This window comes from Homarus americanus, unplaced genomic scaffold (assembly GCF_018991925.1).
Source record: "Homarus americanus isolate GMGI-L3 unplaced genomic scaffold, GMGI_Hamer_2.0 scaffold39675, whole genome shotgun sequence".
Lineage (NCBI taxonomy): Eukaryota > Metazoa > Arthropoda > Malacostraca > Decapoda > Nephropidae > Homarus > Homarus americanus.
This window is the reverse complement of record NW_024736071.1, coordinates 16,721,606-16,746,937: the sequence shown is the minus strand read 5'-3', so window position 1 is coordinate 16,746,937 and position 25,332 is coordinate 16,721,606. Positions and strand designations below refer to the sequence as shown.

At 40.4% G+C, this 25,332-nt stretch overlaps 1 protein-coding gene and 1 long non-coding RNA gene across 8 annotated transcripts in view; both read right to left on the bottom strand.

The window, feature by feature from the left end:
• LOC121871839 overlaps positions 1–663 on the bottom strand; it is a 794-nt gene extending 131 nt beyond the window's left edge. Inside the window, exons 1-2 of the long non-coding RNA XR_006089966.1 lie at positions 607–663; positions 225–253 (exon numbers count right to left, since the gene is read on the bottom strand). This is a non-coding gene — a long non-coding RNA (uncharacterized LOC121871839). The remainder of the gene's footprint in view (positions 1–224; positions 254–606) is intronic.
• The window catches only part of LOC121871837 (protein FAM76A-like), an 83,910-nt gene that overhangs the window by 54,105 nt on the left and 4,473 nt on the right, over positions 1–25,332 (bottom strand). For 5 of the 7 annotated variants that reach the window (XR_006089964.1, XR_006089965.1, XR_006089963.1 and 2 more), the window contains exons 4-8: positions 23,255–23,391; positions 22,914–22,995; positions 21,855–21,920; positions 12,021–12,062; positions 6,825–6,971 (exon numbers count right to left, since the gene is read on the bottom strand). Coding sequence is in view for 4 of the 7 variants with exons in the window: in XM_042374366.1 (XP_042230300.1) it covers positions 6,825–6,971; positions 12,021–12,062; positions 21,855–21,920; positions 22,914–22,995; positions 23,255–23,391 (474 nt within the window). In the remaining 3 variants the exon portion in view is untranslated. The remainder of the gene's footprint in view (positions 1–6,824; positions 6,972–12,020; positions 12,063–21,854; positions 21,921–22,913; positions 22,996–23,254; positions 23,392–25,332) is intronic. The other 2 variants (XM_042374364.1, XM_042374365.1) reach the window with 2 other exon arrangements.

The window sequence follows — 25,332 nt, the reverse complement described above, 5'->3', positions numbered from 1 at the left end:
ACCATACATGGGTGAACCTGAGGACACACCATACATGAGTGAACCTGACCAGGACACACCATACATGGAGTGAACCTAGAGGACACACCATACACAGAGTAGACCTAGAGGACACACCATGCACGAGTGACCTGGACACACCACAGGTACCTGAGGACACATACATGGAGTGAACCTGGGGACACACCATCAAGAGAGACCTGGGCCACCATACACAGGTAGACCTAGAGGACACACCATACATGGAGTAGACCTAGAGGACACACCATACATGGGTAGACCTGGGAGACACCATCACACAGAGTAGACCCTAGAGGGCACACACCATACACAGAGTAGACCTAGAAGGACACACCATACATGGAGTAGACCTGAGGACACACCATACATGGAGTAGACCTAGAGGACACACCATACATGGAGTAGACCCTGAGGGACACACCACATGGAGTAGACCTGAGGACACACCATACACAGAGTGACCTGGGACCACAGGAGTAGACTAGAGGACACCATACATGGGTAGACCTAGAGGACACACCATACATGGGTAGACCTGAGAGGACCACCATACACAGGTGCCTGGGGGACCACCATGGAGTAGACCTAGAGGACACACCATACATGGAGTAGACCTAGAGGACACACCATACATGGAGGAGACCTGGGGACACACCACACAGAGTAGACCTAGAGGACACACCATACACAGAGTAGACCTAGAGGACACACCATACATGGAGTAGACCTACAGGGACACACCATACATGGAGTAGACCTAGAGGGACACCATACACAGAGTAGACCTAGGACACACCATACATGGAGTAGACCTAGAGGACACACCATACATGGAGTGACCTAGAGGACACACCATACACAGAGTAGACCCTGGGGACACACATACATAGGTAGACCTGGAGGACACACCACAGAGTGGACCTAGAGGACACACCACACAGAGTAGACTAGAGGACACACCATACACAGAGTAGACCTAGAGGACACACCATACACAGAGTAGACCTGGGGGACACACCATACACAGAGTGAACCCTGAGGGACACACCACACAGAGTAGACCCTGGGGACACACCATACATGGGTGGACCTGGGGACACACCATACAGAGTAGACCTGGGGACACCATACATGGAGTAGACCTGAGGACACACCATGCACACAGGTAGACCTAGAGGACACACCATACATGGAGTAGACCTGGGGACACACCATACACAGAGTAGACCTAGAGGACACACCATGCATGGAGTGACCCAGAGGACACACCATGGGTGGACCTGGGGACACCATCACAGGAGTAGACCTGGGGACACACCATGCATGGAGTGACCCTAGGACACACCATACATGGAGTAGACCTAGAGGACACACCATACACAGAGTGACCTAGAGGACACACCATACATGGAGTAGACCTAGGACACACCATACACAGAGTAGACCTAGAGGACACACCATACACAGAGTAGACCTAGAGGCCACCATACATGGAGTAGACCTAGAGGACACACCATACACAGAGTAGACCTAGAGGACACACCATACATGGAGTAGACCTAGAGGACACACCATACACAGAGTAGACCTAGAGGACACACCATACACAGAGTAGACCTAGAGGACACACCATACATGGAGTAGACCTAGAGGACACCATACACAGAGTAGACCTAGAGGACACACCATACACAGAGTAGACCTAGGGACACACCATACATGGAGTAGACCTAGAGGACACACCATACACAGAGTGGACCTAGAGGACACACCATGCATGGAGTGAACCTGAGGACACACATACACAGAGTAGACCTAGAGGACACCATACACAGAGTGACCTGAGGACACACCATACAGAGTAGACCTAGAGGACCACCATACACAGAGTAGACCTGAGGACACACCATACACAGAGTAGACCTAGAGGACACACCATACACAAGGAGTAGACCTAGGGGACACACCATGCACAGAGTAGACCTAGAGGACACACCATACACAGAGTGACCTAGAGGGACACACCATACATGGAGTAGACCTGGGACACACCATACAGAGTAGACCTGAGGGGACACACCATACATGGAGTAGACCTAGAGGACACACCATCACAGAGTAGACCTAGAGGACACACCATACATGGAGACCTAGGGGCCACACCATACATGGGGAGCCTAGAGGACACACCATACACAGAGTAGACCTAGAGGGACACACCATACATGGAGTAGACCTAGAGGACACACCATACACAGAGTAGACCTAGAGGACACCATACATGGAGTGACCTAGAGGACACACCATACACAGAGTAGACCTAGAGGACACACCATACATGGAGTAGACCTAGAGGCACACACCATACATGGAGTAGACCTAGGACACACCATACATGGAGTAGACCTAGAGGACACACCATACATGGAGTAGACCTAGAGGGACACACCATACACAGAGTGAACCTGAGGACACACCATACACAGAGTAGACCTGGGACACACCATGCACAGAGTGAACCTGGGGACACACCATGCATGGAGTAGACCTAGAGGACACACCATACATGGAGTAGACCTGGGGACACACCATACATGGAGTAGACCTAGAGGACACACCATACATGGAGTAGACCTGGGGCACACCATACACAGAGGCCTAGAGGACACACCATACATGGGTAGACCTAGAGGACACACCATACATGGAGTAGACCTAGAGGACACACCATACACAGAGTAGACCTAGAGGACACACCATACATGGGTAGACCTAGAGGACACATACATGGAGTAGACCTAGAGGACACACCATACACAGAGTAGACCTAGAGGACACACCATACATGGAGTAGACCTAGAGGGACACACCATACATGGAGTAGACCTAGAGGACACACCATACACAGAGTAGACCAGAGGACACACCATACATGGAGTAGACCTAGAGGACACACCATACATGGATGAACCTAGAGGCACACCATACATGGAGTAGACCTAGAGGACACACCATACACAGAGTAGACCTAGAGGACACACCATACATGGAGTAGACCTGGGGGACACACCATACATGGAGTAGACCTAGAGGACACACCATACACAGAGTAGACCTAGAGGACACACCATACATGGGTAGACCTAGAGGACACACCATACATGGAGTAGACCTAGAGGGACACACCATACATGGAGTAGACCTAGAGGACACACCATACACAGAGTGACCTAGAGGACACACCATACATGGAGTAGACCTAGAGGACACACCATACATGGAGTAGACCTAGAGGACACACCATACACAGAGTAGACCTAGAGGACACACCATGCACAGAGTGAACCTAGAGGACACACCATCATGGAGTAGACCTAGGACACACCATACATGGAGTAGACCTGAGGACACACCATACATGGAGTAGACCTAGAGGACACACCATACATGGAGTAGACCTAGAGGGACACACCATACACAGAGTAGACCTAGAGGACACACCATGCATGGAGTAGACCTGAGGGACACACCATACATGGAGTAGACCTAGAGGACACACCATACACAGAGTAGACCTAGAGGGACACACCATACACAGAGTAGACCTAGAGGACACACCATACATGGAGTAGACCTAGGGGACACACCATACATGGAGTAGACCTAGAGGACTCACCATGCATGGAGTGAACCTAGGACACACCATACACAGAGTGACCTAGAGGACACACCATACATGGAGTAGACCTAGAGGACACACCATACACAGAGTAGACCTAGAGGACACACCATGCACAGAGTAGACCTAGAGGGACACACCATACATGGAGTGAACCTAGAGGACTCACCATACACAGAGTGAACCTAGAGGACACACCATACACAGAGTAGACCTAGAGGACACACCATACATGGAGTAGACCTAGAGGACACACCATACATGGAGTAGACCTAGAGGACACACCATACACAGAGTGACCTAGAGGACACACCATACACAGAGTAGACCTAGAGGACACACCATACATGGAGTAGACCTAGAGGACTCACACACAGAGTAGACCTGAGGACACACCATACACAGAGTAGACCTAGAGGGACACACACCATACACAGAGTGAACCTAGAGGACACACCATACATGGAGTAGACCTAGAGGACACACCATACATGGAGTGAACCTGGGGACACACCATACATGGAGTAGACCTAGAGGACACAATACACAGAGTAGACCTAGAGGACACACACATGAGTAGACCCAGAGGACACACCACATGGAGAGACCTAGAGGACACACCATACATGGAGTAGACCTAGAGGACACACCACATGGAGTAGACCTAGAGGACACACCATACATGGAGTAGACCTAGAGGACACACCATACATGGAGTAGACCCAGAGGACACACCACATGGAGTAGACCTAGAGGACTCACCATACATGGAGTAGACCTAGAGGACACACCATACATGGAGTAGACCTAGAGGACACACCATACATGGAGAGACCTAGGGACACACCACATGGAGTAGACCTAGAGGACACACCATGCATAAAATACACTGAGAAAATTCCTCAAAATTTGTTCCAGGAAATTCTTTTACACAAATCAAGTCACTCAAAAATATCATTATAAAAAATATGTCAGACAATATGACACAACAGATGAAGGAGGAGTTGACAACCCTACCGAGACAACAGGAGTTTCAGTGTTCATTCTGGAATTCATCGACCCCCCCACCGAGATCTTTTGTAGCATAACACCAAAATAAAACATTCGTCTGTATATCGATGATAAAGGTAGTACATATTGTTACACCAAGAGAGGTACTGTATCAAGACAAGACAGTCGAGAGTAACACTATGTGGCTCCTGAGAGAGAGAGAGAGAGAGAGAGAGAGAGAGAGAGAGAGAGAGAGAGAGAGAGAAAATAAATTAAGCAGTCAATGTTTACAGGAGGGTACTCCATGCACCCACACACACTACATCCTTGACCACCAAGGTAAGACGTACCTGGCGCCCTCCTCGCAGCAGCCAGGTCAACTGTTGTTGACCCATACCAACTCCCTCCCTGAACCCTCCTCCCCACGGAATATCAACAAGTTCTCCCAGAAGTTACTATTTCATTTAGGAAGGAATGGAACCAGTGTTAAACAGAGGTGAACAGTGGTGAACAGTGTTGTCAGTGAGAACAACTCAACAGTAACAGTTGTACCCAAGTTAACCTTCACACAGTGAGGTCCCAGGTACCCAGTGATAAGGCCCGTGAGACCCAACAACAACCAGTGATGTGATAATCCGCTCACGATAGGAAGGCCTGGGACCAAAACCACCATATAACACCATCTGTGAGGTAATTACTACACCACGTGAGGTCCCTCATAACACCATCTGATGGGGAATTACTACACCACGTGAGGTCCCTCATAACACCATCTGATGGGGAATTACTACACCGCGGAGGCCCTCATAACACCATCTGCGAGGAATTAATACACCACGCCAGGTCCCTCATAACACCATCTGAGGAACTACCACAACCAGTGAGTTCCTCCTAACACCATCTGGGAGGAGTTACTACACTACTAGAGTTTGCTGTTCAACACCTACAATAATTTATGTTCACTGTATGTTCCTTTTACTCTTCTAATGAAGGCTTTTGTTAAACCACCAATGTATGTAATAAGTCATTTATGTCCAATGTATATTTTCAGCCTTTGGGCTGCAGAACTTTTTCAATAAACCGTCAATTATTATTATTATTTATTATTACTACCGTACCTGGGACAGCCAAAAATGGTGATTAAATCCAGAGATAAAAAAGATAAAACATGGACGTATAACAATTTGGATGATGATGATGATGATGATGATGATGATGATGATGATGATGATGATAATAATAATCATAATAATAATAATAATAATAATAATGTAACAGGATGGTAAAGTACGACTACATTGGGAGTTATTTGGAATTATTTCTGTTCAAAAAGTAGTGAAGGTAAATTTGGAGAAAAAAAATGAATTGTCTATTGGACAGTGGTGTGACCTACAGTACACAGAATGTGAAAAAAAAACTAAATAAAACAAATATTGTATGTACAATGCTTGGTAGAGTGGTGGTGATTTCTGATACGGTTACCACACAAAGTTCTGTCGCCTCTCCCTTTGAACAACGAACCCAAAGATTCAGATTCATGAATGAACCTGAAGCAGTAGACATGACGAGTCATTATTATGTCCATAAAACCGTTGGATTCACTTGTCTGAACCCCATGATCCAGACGTGTGAATGAACCCGAAGCAGTAGACACCAATACTCTATCCTATCCATAAATGCTTTGGGTTCACGAGTCTGAATCTTGGGGAAGTTCGTGGTTCAGGTTCACGAGTCTGAATCTTGGGGAAGTCTGGTTCAGGAGGAAAGGCAACAAGACAGGACTTTTGTGGGTGACTTGCAAGTGTGAAACCAAACGGAGATAGAGAATTAAACTGAAGATGCCAAAAATAAAGCTGATAGTACTGTACTGTATAAATGAATAAATGATCAGAAAAATTTATAAAGTACTGAATAGATGAAGGAGTATAATGAAGAAAATAAAAGGAATAAGCTCTTGGAGATGATTTAAGATATGGTTTAAAAATCTATCAAGAAGAGAGGTGTTATTGTAGTGTAGTGTGAAAGTTGAACAGTGTTACCAGTCTAGTGTATGGGACAAGAGGTTCAGGGTACTACAGGTATATACACTGCAGTATATTTATTAATTCTCACTGTGTCAATTATCATAACTTACCTGTTTCTCCTTGGCTAAAAGCTGAGCATCTTTTCCTGAAAGCTGCTTCTCCAGGCGAGCTATCTGTTCTCGTAGCTGCGTGATAAGAACGAGCTGGTCGGCCGTTCCTGGATCACTGTCACGTGTCGGCCCTGAGTTCCTGGACACCTGCAGGAAATAATGAAAGAGAAAAGAGTTTTGATATCATTTAATGGTAAAAGTATTTTGTCTTAATCTCTAAAAATTACTTTACAATACTAAACTGCTGTATTGCCAGACCAAAATCTTATACGTACTGTACTGTACTATGAATTCCCTTTAATACAGTGAAGCCTCTATTTAATGGACTAAATATGGAGAGGAATGTCCATTATATCGAGGGTTCGTTAGATGTGAAACCTCCATCTAACAGATTACATGGAGACAATAGTAGTCCGCCATATGGAGGTTTCACAGTAAATGATGGAGCTTTATAACCAAGCTGAGACCAAACACTGAGCCCCGACCCCAAGAACTGTAACCATTGTACACCTGGCCCCAGTAAATTTAAATGTTAGTTTATCCTTCACCTTCCTGCTAAAAAGATTCTAAAAGCCAACAGCTAAGAAGGTAATCCTGTCGTAGGAGACAGCGTGAGAGTTATGGTCATCAAGCATATACACATACACTCTTAATCTGGTTTATTTTAACATCTGCAGCAAGAACGTGTTACACGAATCGATTCATCAGATTGAGCTCACCTCAGCATCCCACAGGGCTAGATGTGTACAGTAGTTTGATCCTCGCTTTGTTAATATTAAGAGAGTTTGATCCTAAGGCCATTTTTATAACAGTCGGTGAGGAGCAACCCAAGAGCAGACCATAAACACCCAACTTATTATTCAGGGTTCCCCAAATACTGTAACCCCCCCCCCCCCATTGGCCATGACCAACTGGAAGGTACTGTACTGTAACCCAAACATAAATCATTCCTCTGCAACAACTGCAGTTCAGCACAAGAGATCAGATGTCTTGATTTACTCAAGAGACGTGCGAGTGTGCCGAATCATATTGCAACTCATTATTCTGAGAGCAGACAACAGTACACTTGCAACAATAACCCTCTCATTACAGATAACCTCCATGGAGACATTTCATGGTGGCAGGTGGGATCACAGTCACTATATAAATGCTCTGGTATAAATTGTCTCTTCAGGATCAAACCCTCATTGCTAACTTGGCAACAGTTCTAAACAATCACTGAACAATTGAAAGCCAGTGACCCAAAAGGGTAAGAAAAATTAAGAAGCCCAAGTTCTGTATTACAACAATTATTCCCAATGAAGAATTTTATGCCTGCATGAGAAAGGGTAAACATTCCATCACTTTGTACACCTCCCCCTTGTTGCTGCTGTTATCTTGAGTCATTTAAACAACCTCCACACATCTCATAACTATCTCTCACAGCAGAGTGAATGCAAGATGATCCCAGAAAAGACCGCCTTGTCGCACGAGTCCTGCAATAGGTAGAGTGCTATTTGACAGGAACCACATGATCCCACACTCACACTCACCACCAATGACTAACTAACTGCCATAAACTAAAAGGAAGTATCTAGAGTATAGTACCACAAAAATCCAGATGCAGAATTTATCAAACTGAGGACATGAGCTCAACCTATTCTTTGATGCAAAGTTAGAGAGGGTAATAAATAGGGTTCAGATAAAAGCCGATTCCTAGGGGGTGGGAGGTCAAATGTTAGCCACTAGTGGAAGATACGTCAGAAATGCTTCAGCCTGGATATAAATAGGATCACAATTATATCAGTCCAAGATGAACAATTTTCTCGTGATTCACCAAAGGAGAGAGAGAGAACTAAAATGAACCCCACTGCTCAATACATGCCACTACTGACCTATTACTATGACAAAAAACATATAATGAAGAAACCATAAAGGAATGATTAATTTTTTCTAGCTGATGTACAAACCTAACATACTGTACTATAGGGTGATGACCAAGATGATCCACCACCAAAGAAAAGGAAGTGACATAGAGATCACGACCACCACCACAACCCACCCAATGAAAATATTGCTACAGGTTTTTTCAGCCTGGATAAAGACGAGTAATGACCTATTGAAGAAGGACGACGACCCCACTATAGAACACATTATAAGCTATGGCTGCATCACTGCTACACTCTTATAAGAATCTTTACTAAAGCAAAAAGAAGAAAGCTGTCTAGACTTTAGTATAGTATCTTCTTTAACCCCTTAAGCCCTGAAGGGTTAAATTGTCACCAAAGGGTTAAATTATTGTCACCCAAGGGTTAAATTACTGTCATCAAATGGTTAAGGCATCATCACCAAAGGGTAAAGCCGTCATTGTCAAAGACTTAAACCATCATTGTTAAAGGGTTAAATAATGGTCCTCAAAGGGTTAATCCCCATTTATCAACCTCATCACCAGAATACCAAGAATTTCTCTCACTAAGCCAACAATGAAGCTGAAAGAGGGAAACAATCCTGCTTCTGTCACAGTACAGTATAACCTTACCATCCCCTACCCAGGCCTTGACACACCCCATAGCTATCACAGTTTTTGATGAGTGAGTAGTGATTTAATCAAATACCGTACAAGTACTGCATCTTTACAGGTATTCTGTACTGTATTTGTTTTTTTAACTGCTCCCACTTGTTGCACCACCTTCAGTAACTGGTCTTCACAACACCTAGATCCTGTCAATAATTATCAGCGGTGTCCAAGAAAGTGTTATTCAATTGATGATTAGGGCTCTTGTGCCCACATGCAGTCATATACTTTGTAATGTCAAAAAATATTTACCATTAATGTGACCATTTGAACAGCTCGTACAGATCTTTTTTAAACGGTAGGGAACATCCACTTGACTTCTCACCTTCCCATATACTGTATCTTTTGTCATCCGCAAAGTTGATAAAGTGGCTCAATATATTTTTCTCGATATTGTTAATGTAGATCACAAACAGGGTGGGTCTAAGAATAGATCCTTGGTGGTAATACTCTTATGAGAACATTTTTTTCCATTCTGAATGTAATATTATGACCTTCCTTTATTTCTTGAGTTCATACCAGTGCTTAATCCACTTCAATATTTTACCTGTGATGACATGTACTACTGTACCTGTACCTTCAGTGGTCACTCATGCATGAAACTTTGTCAATATTTTTGCCTTTTAAACCCATATACTGTACAGTCAACTACTAAAGTCTGTTAACCTCTCCCCCTGAACCACTAACCCCCGAGATTCAGACTTGTGAATTCGAAGCAGTAGACTGATACATTATTCTGTCCAGAAATGCTTGGGATTCACTAGTCCGAATCTTGGGGTTCGTAGTTCAGGGGGAGTCGAACAGACTTTAGTAGTTGATTGTATATATGGGACTGGTTATATAAATTCCAAGTTACTATACACAGGTGTTTGGTGCATCCCATTCACCTAGGACTGCTCTCAAGTATTACTGTTGCTTCTAAAATTTGCTCCTTGCTCTTACACCCAGAATCCATATTTCTCACCCAAGTGGTAATGTCAGCTCAAATTATTCCCTTATGTGCAGTGAAACCTCTATTTAATGGACTATATGGAGAAGGAAGTCCCTTATATTGAGGTGTCTATTAAATATGAAAACTCCATGTAATAAACTCTATAGAGATGAAAGTCCATTATATCGAGGATCCATTAGATGTGAAATACCCCATCAAATGGATTATATGGAGAGAGAAGTCCATTATATGGAGGTTTCACTGTATCCTTACATATTTGCCTCTTCTTACCCAGTTTTCTCAAACATCTAAATCCATCACTAATTACTTTCTTCCCTTCCATTACTCTATAGTTTAATTCATTACTTATTGTTTCACTGACTGAAACACCTTCTCCCATTCTCTTAAGTCTGTCTCCCATTCTCTCCTTCTTTTCATCTCTCTGCTTCACCAACTATCTCCAAGTACAGTACAGTCAGTGTAAGTACAGTAAATTCTTCCAACCCTTCACTGACATTTATAACACTTCTTTCAAACTGAACAGCACAGCAGCTGAATCACTTCTCATATACATCCAGTAACTCTGTACCTCTCTCTCTCTCTATCATTCTTCTTGCTCTCACTTCTATAACTACACTGTACTCTATCTCAATATATTATTACACAACAAAGGCTATGTAGTCCCACTTCCATTATGAACTATAGTTTCTCTTTGATGATCTCTATAATACGTGCTCGACTCTCGTAAAAAAAATTCTGGACAGCATTCAAGAGTTTTCTAATTTATTCCACACAGTTTCAATACTTGACATGTCGCTTTTCCATCTTATTTTTTTTTTTATAATTCATGAATGATACAATCTAACCCACTCCCTTCTCTAAATCCTAACCTAATGTAACAGCCTAATCTAACCAAAATTAACCTAACCTTTAATTTATGTTCTTTAATACATAAACTTGATCTACATACATACATACATACATACATACATACATACATCCTCTTGTTTATGTGAGACTGTGCCACTGTTGCCCTGATAACCCTGTATTTTTGACCTAACAATCTTCACAGCAATAACTACCACAATCTCTCCCCAGTATAGTATACTTGACAGATTTAGTCCTTTCCTGTATAACAATCATATTCCTTTTTCTTGTCACCTCTTCTTCTTAGGCAGGAGAACTATACTAGTGCTGGACTGTACATGTTCCATGAGGTTCATTTGCAACCTTCTGTCTTTGTCGCACACAAACTGTACTCTTGTCTTCCATTCTTCCTCCCACCTACTACATCTTCTCATCAAATTCCCAGCACAACAATGTTGTCACTATATTGATTTACCAGTTTACATAACAGGTTGTGCTGGGAATTTTATCAAAATCTTTCTGGTACCTGTGTGTGTGTTGGCAGGCTGCCCTAACCCATTGGTCAACAGTTATGGGCATGGAGACCTTGAGCTGCAGTAATTAGCTAAGGTGGACCAGGTTTAAATCCCGACAGTGTTATGTTTTCACTACTATTTGTATTTACGTATGTCCAATCTGGTGTAAAGCTGATGATAATTATTCATTACCATTTACACCTGAAATTCAACTGTGTCACCTATAGTAAAAAAAAATAAAAAATAAAAAAATAAAATGCATTAGTTTCTCATCATCCAATATCATGTGTAGGAGGGAGAATCATTCCTCCGTGGAGACTTAAAATTACCTGTGTAGGATTACGCTTTTTGCTTGTACCTCCTGACATCGCCTGGGGTACAGTATAGTGAAGGGCGGCGGCATGGAAATGGAAATTAAGGTCTAAATTGGTTCGTCATGACACAGCAGTACAATACTATGTATATCAAAAGAGCGGACTTGGATACTGTAGAAATCGAGGGTTTACTGTATTATACATGTGTGTGTGTGTGTGCATATACAGTATACTGTACAGTGAAGACTCCATCTAACGAACTATATGTAGGTGAAAGTCCGTTATATCTTGGATCCGTTAGATATGAAACACCCATCTAATGGAATACTGTACAGTATATGGTGAGAGAAGTTCAATATATGGAGGTTTCACTATACACATTACTATACGGTATATACACAAACACTCATATGTACACACACACACAAGGTAATGTACTGTATATGGAGTGTTAAAAATAATATCTAAATGAACATTTCCCTTTCCTGAACTACTGATGAACAATAGGTATATACAGTAAATATGAACACCAATAATGCCACAAGAACTGAACACAAACAAATCTGGTAGACATCATATTCAATTACTAAACCTTCTCACATCAGATACATATAAACAATTAATTAATCAAATCAACAGGTACACTTGTCAACATAAGTCTTGTCACCTCACCTGAATGTCTGGGTTCATGAAGAAGCAGGTGAGGCAACAGGACTTTTGTTGGGGAGTGTTCAATAACTCCCTAATGACAACTATTTTTATTTTATTTTTTAAACAAACTGCCAGTACTGTGTTTACAATGTAACCGTTAGGTGATCTATTAAACAAGAAACTATGTAAAAAGAAGGAAAATCTCTTGACAAAAAACATTCCATGATTTCTGTATAAGCATTCAACTTAACACACTTGACTATTATTCATTAATCGGGAGACACCTGTACAATATATACTCTGTAATTAACTACTGTACTGTACTTGAAAATCCATTAAGCTTAAGTTTGGTGGCTAATAATGATGAATTAACTTGAGGAAAAATATATTAATTATTCGTGGTCAGTCGTACGTTCTTTCTCTTACCTTGAGCCGAGAGCCAGAATTGGGGGGAATGTGTTGTAACCGCCTTCCCGCCATCTCTCCATCACACCTTCCTCTCAATATTACTTCATTCATTCATTCATTCTCAACCAAACAAAAACTTATCCTTACACAGGACACACACACTCCCTCGACTATTAAACCCCTAAACATGAATTCTTGACTTGTAGCTCTCAATCAACCAAAAATTTATCATCATCCTTATATATATATACACACACACACACACTCTCTCTCTAGACTTTATTAACCCCCTGAGCATGGATCTTTTTTTTTTTACTTGTAACTGTATACTTGTATAACTCAATGATATATACCCAGAGCTGGCCACTGTAGGCTATACAGAACTGTCAAAGAGCTACAGTCTTATCTTAAACACAGTCTGTCTCACTCGAGGGGGTGAGGTGAGTACTGTAGAAATATTTTTGGCTGTGCATTACTTCCTCTATGATTCATGGACTGAGAATATTATCACATAAGAGAGACAAGGGCAGACCATATCTATCTTCCTTTGTTATTTTCAAGTATTGTACACTGTAATGTATGATATATATATACAGTGCTGTAATTCCTTCCTTCAAGACATATCACGGGAGACTTGAAAGAATTCATATGCTAGTTACTACCATAAACTTGAGAGCCCTTTCTCGGAATCATTGTCTTTTTGTTTTGTTTTTAATCTTTCTTACTGCCGGATTCAAAGTGATTTCGCAAATACTAACTATATATATATATATATATATATATATATATATATATATATATATATATATATATATATATATATATATATATATATATATATATATATATATATATATATATATATATATATATATATATACACACACAATGTATGGCTATACAATTAAAATCAATTCAACCAGCTGTATCACTAAATGAACACACACTTATTTTATTCTTTTGAGTCTTAAGGGGTTAAGTCATCGTCGTCAAAGGGATCAACCATCGTCGTCAAAGGGATCAACCATCGTCGTCAAAGGGTTCAACCATCGTCGTCAAAGGGATCAACCATCGTCGTCAAAGGGATCAACCATCGTCGTCAAAGGGATCAACCATCGTCGTCAAAGGGATCAACCATCGTCGTCAAAGGGATCAACCATCGTCGTCAAAGGGATCAACCATCGTCGTCTAAGGGATCAACCATCGTCGTCAAAGGGATTAACCATCATCGTCAAAGGGTTCAAGAGAAGTCTGGGAAGTGTACCTAACTCTACCACTAAAGACTGAGAGGTTAAGCGAGTCTCGGTGCGACAAGAAGTCCTTTCTCTCCTTGACCATCATCAGCCACACAACACTATACAGTACAGGTGTTCCTCTACTTACGAATGAGTTACGTTCCTGAGGCTTGATTGTAAGTCCAATTGTTTGTAAGTCCAACTTTACTCTTGTAGACACCAAAAATATTGTAAAAAAAAATTAAAAGATTGAGGATATTTAGTACAGCTATACCCTTTAATACAGCCATAAAACCTGGCTCACTCTTCTCTTAGATAATGTTTGCTCTATCTGGAATTTTCTTCAAAATAATCCAATCTTATCCACATTAAACACCTGTTCTGGCAGGTAACCCCCCTCAGTGATGATGTTTGTATCTCTGAAAGTTCTTAAGTAGAGGAGCACCTGTACAGCTCCAGCACCAAACTTCAGTCCGGCTGTACTCCACAACTAGAACCTACAGAAGGAAGAAAGGTTCTCTTTCTCCTCTGTTTCTTATTTACGGTAGTTATCAAATACTGTATATTATCCGGGACCTCTTGATACAGTAAGTTTTCTGTTTATACCATGGACGTGTTCCTCAAAAAACACGACACTGGATAAAACGATGTGAATCGCCGTGTATTTCCCCGCAGACTTAACGTTATGCAAGGATGAAGCATTACTGGGGTGCTGCACGTTTTGTTGGTCGTACGTCACAGAAAAAATACAATAACATATAGCAAGTTTAGAATTGCCATACGTCAGTATTTTCCCGGACATGTCCTCCATTTAAGTCTAGAAATCTTCATTCGGAAGTAATTTTCAAAATTCTTCAAAAGTCCGGAATTTCAGCTTCCATCATTTTCTCCACGGAAAGAAATATGAAACTGTAATGATGAGAGAGAGAGAGAGAGAGAGACTGTGAGGGAGGGGAGGTGGAAACAGTAGAGATCTCGTTCAGTTTTCGTCAGCTGATAAGTCACGTGTACGGTGTTGTCAACTTAGCTGCTAGCAGTTTTTGGGCTAGCCTGTAGTGCCATGTACTGTACTGCTTTTCCTTGTTCTTCAGCCATGCACATTATAATTTTTTTGTATGTGGTGCTATTACAACCATAAATGAAAAGTTGAAAGTATACCATTTTTTCTTATGGCTTTTTTTTACACTAGCATTTGTTTTTCTTGTCCTGCATTTAAGGCATTTTAGCAATTTTCAACCATAATCTAGCCACTTTCGCTATATTATTTACGTGTGTTGACAACAATGACGGTGACCGGTGGTTGGCCAGTCTTTAACCTGCAGTGACAGTGTTTGATCTTAGTCTTTGTTGTGGGTTTGTCGCTTGGTGCCACAACTAGTGCTTACGATTTGTTGTACTTTTCCAGAGCATAAAACTGTCACGGCTGCATCAAGGTTACATAGCGCCAAAGTGTGTGCCAGGAGGGGGAGAGGGGGCAGGATGTCTTCGGGAACGTCCTCTTTTTTTAATATTCAGATATGGCAACCCTAAGCAAGTTGAAACAAACATTAATATTACCATATTACAGTGAAACCTCTATATAATACGTTAGATGGAGGGTTTCACATCTAACGGACTTTCCTCGTCATATAGTCCGGTTAAATCGAAGTTTCACTGTATAAAAAATAAATAAAAATTTAAAGTCTCAGATTTTATTTATTTAAGTAAGAGTATATGTACAGCAGTGTAGGGCATGCTTGCTGTAATGTTGTTGTGTAAAGGAGCTCACTGTGGTCTCTCAAGTGATAATGTGTTGTGCCGGGTGATTCAATCAATCTTGTCGACAGACGTTTTCTTGGTTTATTGTGTTTCTTTTTGGGTCACTCTTAACCAGGAATCTTAACATAACAAGATAGTAGACTGTTGAACTGTTACATATTTATCAGAGGAAGTAAAGGTGAACAATTATATTACAGTATATTAAGTAAATATCAGTTAATGGCGCCGAGCAGTAGTGAAACAGCTGGTCGCAGATGGTAAGCAGACGGAGCCAAGACCTTTTTTCTCTATATCTCTTATTAATTATATACTAAATAAGAAAACAAGATCAACAAAGCCTTATTTATGCATGGATATTATGTCAAGTAGCTACTGAATACAGGTATATACTGTACTACTGTACCTGTACAGAGAATTCAACACTCAACAGAAATTGCCGAGGAAATTAATGTAGACGCAGCTCAAAGAAGTAGTGATAGTGGCACACAAATTTTAATATTTTTAAACAACATTAATCTATGATAACGCAATTTTAATTGGGACTTATTCCCAAGCGAAACGATGTCGTCACCATCATCATAATTGTTATTACCATAGTCATCATCATCATCATGTAAATAGAGGATTTATTGTACAGTACAGTATACTCTTTTGGCTTCGGTAACTATCCAAAAACTCTCATGTTCCTCAAGCCAGCTAGACATACGAAGGAGCAGACAAAATAAAACCACACGTAACTGACCACTCGTACCACATGGAGTAGGTAACTAAACCTAATGTAAGGAATCATTCCATTACCTACACTCCCAAGAGCCACACAAGGTTCCTCTACTGAACTCTCTCTATATCTAGACAACACCTCAAAGAGATCATTACCAAACACCTTACAGGTACAGTCACTCAAAAACTATCCTTACAAAATTGTTAGAAAATATGACACAACGGATGAAGGATTTTGGCAATCCTACCGAGACAACAGTCATAGTGTTCATTCTGAAATTCAAAATTCATTGACCCCCCCCAGCAGAGATAGTTTTTTGAGTGCCTGTACAATAATCCTCTCAAGATCCATTTACAGGGACGCTCCTCTCAGGAAGGCTAATGATGCTGCAGGATCCCTTAGATCACATATGGTTAGAGAACAACCCACGTGTAAGTCTAATTACGTCTTTTGTTTTGCAATTGTGCCAGTTCTTTTAAATAATTTACTAGCGCTCGAAATATTACAAAGTCAAGGACCTGAGAATATAAAAGAAAAAATACTATCAAAACAAAGACAACAAAAAGTGACCTGAATCATTATTTATGAAATATAGACTTTGGAGGTTTCTCATTAACTATTGTAACTCAGTATAAGTATCTGGTGAAACCTCTATTCAATGGACTATAGAGCGAGGAAAACCCGTTATATTGAGGGTCCATTATACATGAAACCTCCATCTAATGGATTATATTGAGAGAGAAGTACAGTACATTATATGGAGGTTTCATTGTACTATAATACCACTTTAGCCAGACAGTGACAAGATCCATTATACTGTTTCCAAGCCAAAACACAAATGTCTTTCTGTCCCAAACTTGGAGTTTCCTTTATTTGGTATTACTGTAATTCAAAACTTGGCCAAAAACTTGCACACCTAAACACTTAAGATGAAAAAGTTCAATGGACACAAGACTACAGTCTCAGTTTTTTCGTTGACGGCACAATACCCTTGCGGCTCATCGGCTCATATATAATGTTCGATTAAAATTTATATACTGTATCGCAAATAAATTCACAATACCCGTACAGGAAGATTCATTTCTAAGGACACGAATAAAATATTGGTGAAAGATGTGTGTGGGTGTGTGGATGATGTGGATCTCTTGTTTTCATTCTGCTTCTAAGGTTCACTTGACAAACAATATCCATCTGCTTAGAACAATAGCATTAGGTCCACACATATCCGCCCACACTGAGCTTAGGATCATTTCTACTTTATACAACATGCCTGCCACCTACAGTACAGTACAGTACAGAATACAGACATAATACTGTATCCCTTCTAATAACACAGCCATTGACAAAATACAATTCCCATACACCTCAATACTGTATTGACATAATTTGTGTTGATTTGACTTTGCTACTACATAATCTATTAATCTTCAACAGCTATAACAACTTTCACCACTTACCTCACTCAAAACTATTCGTAATTCTCCTTCAAGCTGTAGTTCTCCCCATAAGCCAATACAACCAGTTCCCAATCTCAAACTCCCTCATTCTCCTCTCTTCACATTCATATCCAAGATTCTCAACAGTGTCATTCCCCCAACAAACTATACTACTGTACTGTACTCTACTCTTACATGGTACAGTATATAGTCCTTAATTATGAACTCACTTCACCAGCGTATTGTACAATGGCATTAGCAAAATACTATATCATCCTCTCTTACCCTAACATAACCCAACCTCACAACTTCCAAAGGTTATCAATCTTTAAAAATAATTTAGACTTCCAGCTTGTATATATTTCACACTCTTTCAACTTCACTTTCTCAGTCACGTTCATGTCATTGTTGTTTTTATGTACACCTCCAAACTGTCGCACTGTTGCCTATAACTCCTCGACTAATTACGTTAAATAATTTCTTCCGCCACCACCACAACCACCTATTTTACTGTCTATAATAGTCACTGTTAGTCAAAGCCTCTTGTCACTACCTCAAGGTCTTCAAATGTCAACAGTCATATATCCAATCCATTCTCACTTCACAGATGTGCTCTTTGTTTTAATTTTTTAGAAGCAATTCAATATCTTCACTTCAACATTCACTAAATTAACCAGTCCTTCCAAATTAGAAATCGTTACCCTTGTGCGAGCTATTAATAATGCATCGACACTTTCTGAACTAACATTATCTCAACTCTCATTCCAATTTTGCAAACACAATCCACACACAACTACAGTATACGGTACTGTACATCGTTCCAGCCAGCCATCCAGTGTTAGTTTCCTACTAAACTATCTGTAATTTACTCTATACTTTTCTTAATTATTATCTTTTCTATAATATATTCAGCCATTTAAAATTTGACAATGATTAATCCACTCCTTCAAGAGAATATTAAAGCAAGTACTGTACTGTACAGTGGTCCCTTGGTTAACGAGCGCCTCGGTTAACGATTTACCTTCCATAAGATTCTTAACTTCGGTTAACGAGCAATCCCTCGATTAACGAGTTTTTTACGAGCCGACTTCAACATGTTTTCGCTTGCATTTGGCGGTCCACCAGCTGTAGTATTAGTCCGCCAATACAGTAATCGGTTTTAGGGCTTAAATGCCTTACTATTTTAGTAAATATCAAGAAGTTTATACTATTTAATAATTTTAAAAGTTTAATATTAACTTTTTTAGTCATTTTAACAATTATTGAACATAATTGAAGGTAAAGAAACTAGTTTCTGGCGTGCCATCTAGCCTGTTAACACACCAGACAGGCGTTAGTCTCTCTCTGTTTTCAGTGGAGGTAACATCTTGCTTGAGACTCTTCAACTAAAAGATTTTTTTCTGTATTTCCAAGCAAATTATTGGTCATTTTGAAATATATTTTACATATTGACAATATATAATGCAGTGCAGTGTTGATTTAAAGAAAATAATCTTGAAATACACCAAGAGAACTAAAATTTTTTGGTGAAATGGTGCTATGGGGTGACTTCTTTTCCACCCCAATGCCTTCTCTTCTTCCTTCTCCTCCACCCCCATTCTAATTCCCATCATCATCATCATCATCATCCAGGAGCCTTCTACATACACACCTCAAAGTAAGTGCACTTTTCTACCTTTTTGTTGAATTTAGGCAACTTTCGGTGAGCTGGAACCAATTACCTAAAAACCCATTGAAACAATGGTTTCGGTTAACGAGCAACCTGTTGGAACGGATTGTGCTCGTTAACCGAGGGACCACTGTATTATAAAGTTGCTTGATATAGTAGATCTTCATGCCATGCTCTCTCTCTAGAAATATTGGTGCACAATCACACTCCAGTTCTTCAGCCATTCCCTATTGCTTGCTACTCACACAAGAAGTATTAACATACATATTTCTTAGTGATATCCTGAATTGCTTTTGCAGTCACATTTGATACTGTACAGTTCATTCGGCTCTGCCCCTAAACCACGAACCCTCGAGAGATTCAGACTCGTCAACCTGAAGAAGCAGTAGACTGATACATAATACTGTCCATAAATGCTTCAGATTCACAAGTCTGAAGAATCTCTCAGGGGTTCGTGGTTCAGGGAGAGGGGCAAACGGACGGACTTTAGTAGCTGACTGTACAGTACACTCAATTTGTCACTTTGTTCTCATTTTTTTTATTTCTTACCACCCCTCTGGCTTGCCTTTAACATTATATATTTTCTCTTGCATTTCCTCTGCATCACCTTGCTACTAATGCCCATAAGCTGCTGCAGCATCATTAGCCGGTAGTAATCTAATTCTGCTGAAATAAAAACGTTAAGATAATCTAAGCAATACTCACCCATCAAGCTGCCCTTACACTGTAGCTTGTTTGTTGACACATCGACTTTGTCTCACTTTTTGGCTACAGAAATAAATACTATCGTTAATCTCACTCCTGGGAACATTCATTCATCTTCACTACTAATGCATTGAATGCCGCAGGAACCGCTTGGGATAATCCTTAATGTCACAATTTCTGTACTATGAAAGTTCTATTTAATGTACTATAAGAAGAGAAAAATCCATTATCGAGAGTCCGTTAGATGTGAAACCTCCAACTGACGAACTACAGTATATCAAAATGAACATCCGTTATATCGAGGGCCTCAGATGTGAAACCTCCCATCTAACGATTTTATGGAGAGATAAGTCCGTTATATGGAAGTTTCACTGTCAATAAAAAACAACACACTGGTCCTGACACTCGAAGATAAAGTAAATAAAGCACATTATGGTGGCTGGCACACAAGCAGGTCAGAACCAACCTTCTGACACAAATAGAGAGTTCTATCTCTCATAATTTTTTTTAGTGTTGGACTAGTATAATTAACTAACCTTGTTACACACTTTAAAGACCTCCTTCGCTGTTGAAGCGCAGTACGTACTAATAACGTTAATAACGACGACAACAATAGTTTAGTGGATGCTATGAACATCCATCCCCTTTTTTTGTTTTTTATGATCTGATAATAAATATCTACTTATCAGTCCTGAAGCCAAGAAAAATTATTTTCATAAGGGCAAAAGTCTCAATATTTTAAATACAGTAATACTCATCATCATCATATGAGTGACTGCACAGTGTTGCTGCAGTATATATCAATGATCTCCTCTCTCTCTCTCTCTGTGATTGTCAAGTATGCCAGCACAAAACCATGCTCAAAGGGTTAATCTTGTTTTCCGTTTCATCCTACTAAAACTGGTATAATAAATGTGTTTGGCTGTGAATTAATCATCTAATCATCTCACATTAACTACATAACGTTAGACTTCATATACGGACGAGCTGAGAGCAAGGTGCGTCACACTTGTTGTCAGATTACAGAATATGAACTCAAACAGTAGGTGTCAATATAAAAGACCAAAAAATATATATAATCCAATTACTACAGCTTTTAACACCCAATCTTAACATATAAGAAGTTTCTCCTACACTAACCAACTGAGCCATGTTATGACATAAACGATGTTACTGTCTAGTGTATTTTGGTATAGTAAATATCTCTGCATAAGTTCATTCATTTCTACCATTTGTTTATCTTTCATCATGATCTCGGACACTTACCACAGTCTTAAAATTGTCATGAATATCCATACTCTGTGTGTCTTTGTCTGTATCATATATTCCCAGCTGAAAACATGAAAAAGACTTGTAAGTGTGGACAAAGGGGTGAAAATATAATGAAACCTCTATTTAACGGACTGGGTGGAGAGGAAAGTCCATTACATCGAGGGTCCGTTAGATGTGAAACCTCCATCTAACGGATTATGTAAGAGATGAAAATCCGTTAAAGCGAGGGTCCGTTAGATGTGAAACCCCCCATGTAACGGAATATATATGGAGAGATAACTCCGTTATATGGAGGTTTCACTGTGCTATCGGGAATCCAGCATTGAAAGTTTTTCAACAAATTTCTCAAATGCATTGATTGAGTTGATCTTAGAATGATTTCAATTGATGACCAATTTTTCTCCTCTCAAAACTAACTGGGTTGGCCAAGTGACTTTTTTTTTTGGTTCTTTAAATAAGGTAGAGATATAATGAATTCATTCGGCTGTGTATTACTTCCTGTATTACTGTACTGTAACCTATCTCAAAAGAATAATGCACAAACACTACAGTACTCACCTAAGAAGTGACGAATAATCAAATTTCCGAGGTTGAGCAAAGTGGATATCAAACTGGTAATAGTATAATACAAGCAAATCAAACTTATGCTAAAGGGATAAATGACCTTAAAAAGAAATGTCTTTATTAAACTGTTTAAGATGACACACAATGGCAACATGTTACAAACTAGAAATTAATATCTAATCGTAATTTATTTTCACTTACCTTTACTCTTGCATTTGATTACATTAATAATACTTTCTCACTTTCTCTTGATATATATATATATATATATATATATATATATATATATATATATATATATATATATATATATATATATATATATATATATATATATATATATATATATATATATATATATATATATATATATATATATATATATATATATATATATATATATATATATATATAATTTTTTTTTTTTTTTGCAAATCATACTGAGCTACGTGAATTAATTAAGCGAGCACAAGGTGTAGCGAGCATTACCTTGGCTGGGGGTTCCTCCTGCGGCATTTTGGTGACATCGGGGCGGTTGGGTCGCTTGTTGTGCCCACTTAGCTTGTGTCTGCTGTAAGGAGGAGGAGAATAATGTGCAATCAGCTTCTTTATGAATAACTGTTTAATAATTTTTTTATCATTTTTTTTTACCCACTCTTGCAAGGCTTTCCCCATTATAGTACTGTACAGGTTACCCAAAAGCACATCCTTTACATATGAAACCCACCATCTAACAGATTATACAGAGGCAAGTCCATTATAATGGCATTACCCTGAGGTTGTTCCAGAGCAAGACAACATTTACATAGCAACACACACTTTAAACTCACCTTTCCTTATCCTTGTGGTGACCTGAGCGCGACCCAAGTTTTATGTGCGAATGTCTACCCGGGTCGGTGACTTTTGTTTTTGCCAATGCTCGCTTGTATGAAAGTGTACACAGCCAACATAATAATTTACCATCTACCTGCAGGTGACAAAAAAAAAAGATTATTTTTTTCCAATTTCATGAGATATATAGTAGAGTATGTTTGCTACTTAAGAATAAACATAACTCAATCTTAACATATAATTAACCACTTTCATCATGTGTAATGAACAACCTAGGAACAAATGTGTAATGAACAACCTAGGAACAAAAATCAGACATAAATAAGGATGTGCCAGGCTTGTATCTCCAAACTCCAATTCATATGAGAAACGTACGGTCGATTTGGCATCCTGTGTACCGCCGGCAAGGCCGTGGGCTCGTAACACACGTCTTGCCCGCGGTGCCCACCATTTCTCTATGGATGTCGGTCACACAAGAATAACCCGTTATAGTACCTCCTTCTTTCCTCACACAGCCAAACTGTGGAATGCTCTGCCTTCTTCTGTGTTTCCATACTTATACAATGTCTCACTTTAAAAAGCTGGTTTTCCAGCATCTTCGTGGTGTAGATTAATACAGTACTGTATAACCTTTTTCTTCTCTATTTTCAATTTCTTTCTGTTCTTTTTTTTTTGCCCCCCAGGCCCCGTTGTGGGTCGTTTGACCTGTGCCCGGGTGGGTTAATTCCCGTAAAAAAAAAAAATCAACTACAGCAAATTTTCTATTTATGTCTTTCCTAAGTACGTCACTTTACCTAACCATCGCTCACATACTGGGGTACAAATTCCAATCTAAATTGTGTTGTCTTAAAATAATGTTGTTTTAGGGAATCTTGCTCTATAAAGAGTTGGACAATCAAGTTACAAAAATTCTTTGCAGTCAAACCTCTATTTAACAGACTATCTGGAGAGGAAAGTCCATTACTGTACATTGAGGGTCCATTAGATATGAAATCCCCATCTAATGAACTACAGTCAACCCTCACTTTACGCGTCCCACATTCCGCGTTTCCACATTTACGCGGTACCCTGCCGGAACCCAGGATGCTCACATTCCGCGGTGCGTGTACCCCTTTACGCGGAGTGTGTCCGGCTCGACGCTATTTTTAGATTCACCCCACCCGCCTGCTCCTGCCTCCTCCGCCTGGGCAAGCCGCGCGTTAAGGTTGCGCAGTGCATGTCTCTGTTGCGTTATCACTGACGTCATATGACGTATCGGACTGTGATTGGCCATGCATCCCTACCTCCCTCCGCTGCTAGCTGTAATTGGTTTAAAGTAATATGACGTGTCCACCCAGGGGAGGGAGGGAGGGAGGAAAGACGACGCTTGACCTAGCCGCGGCAGTTTCATCCCTCCAGGCCACACCGTGTAATCCTGCATCCATTGTTCTGTAAAATGGCTTCCGCCGGACCACCGCCCCCAGTGAGAAACCTTTCCTTGCCTGGACCCAGCCGCCCTAAGCCCAAGAAGACACGACGTTCCTTAAGCTACGAGGTGAAGTATAAGATCATCCAAGAGTTAGAGAAAGGAACAAGGCAGGTTGATTTGGCGCGCCAGCATGGTGTGAATGAATCTACGATTCGAACAATAAAGAAGGATGCAGCCAAGATAAAGGAGCACATGAAGATCACAAAGTCTACAGGTGCTATGATCAAGTATTTTCACAACCAGGTGCTTCTCAAGACAGAAAAATTACTTGTGAGGTACTTGGTGCGTCAGGCGCGACGGAACATGGCAGTCGACACGCGCTCTGTTAAGGACTACGCACGTGAACTGTACATCGCAGTGGCACGAAAGATGGGAATTACAGAGCCCAAACCCTTTAATGCTTCCTCTGGGTGGTTACAGAGGTTTAAGATCCGGAACAAGATCACTAATATAAACATTGGTGGTGAAGAAGCAAGTGCTGACCGTGCTGCGGCTCGGGAATTTCCTCCGTTTTTACGTGAGATTATGGAAGAAGGACAGTACAGTGACGACCAGGTGTTTAACATGGACGAATCTGGTCTTTTCTGGAAAAAGCTACCTTCCAAGTCC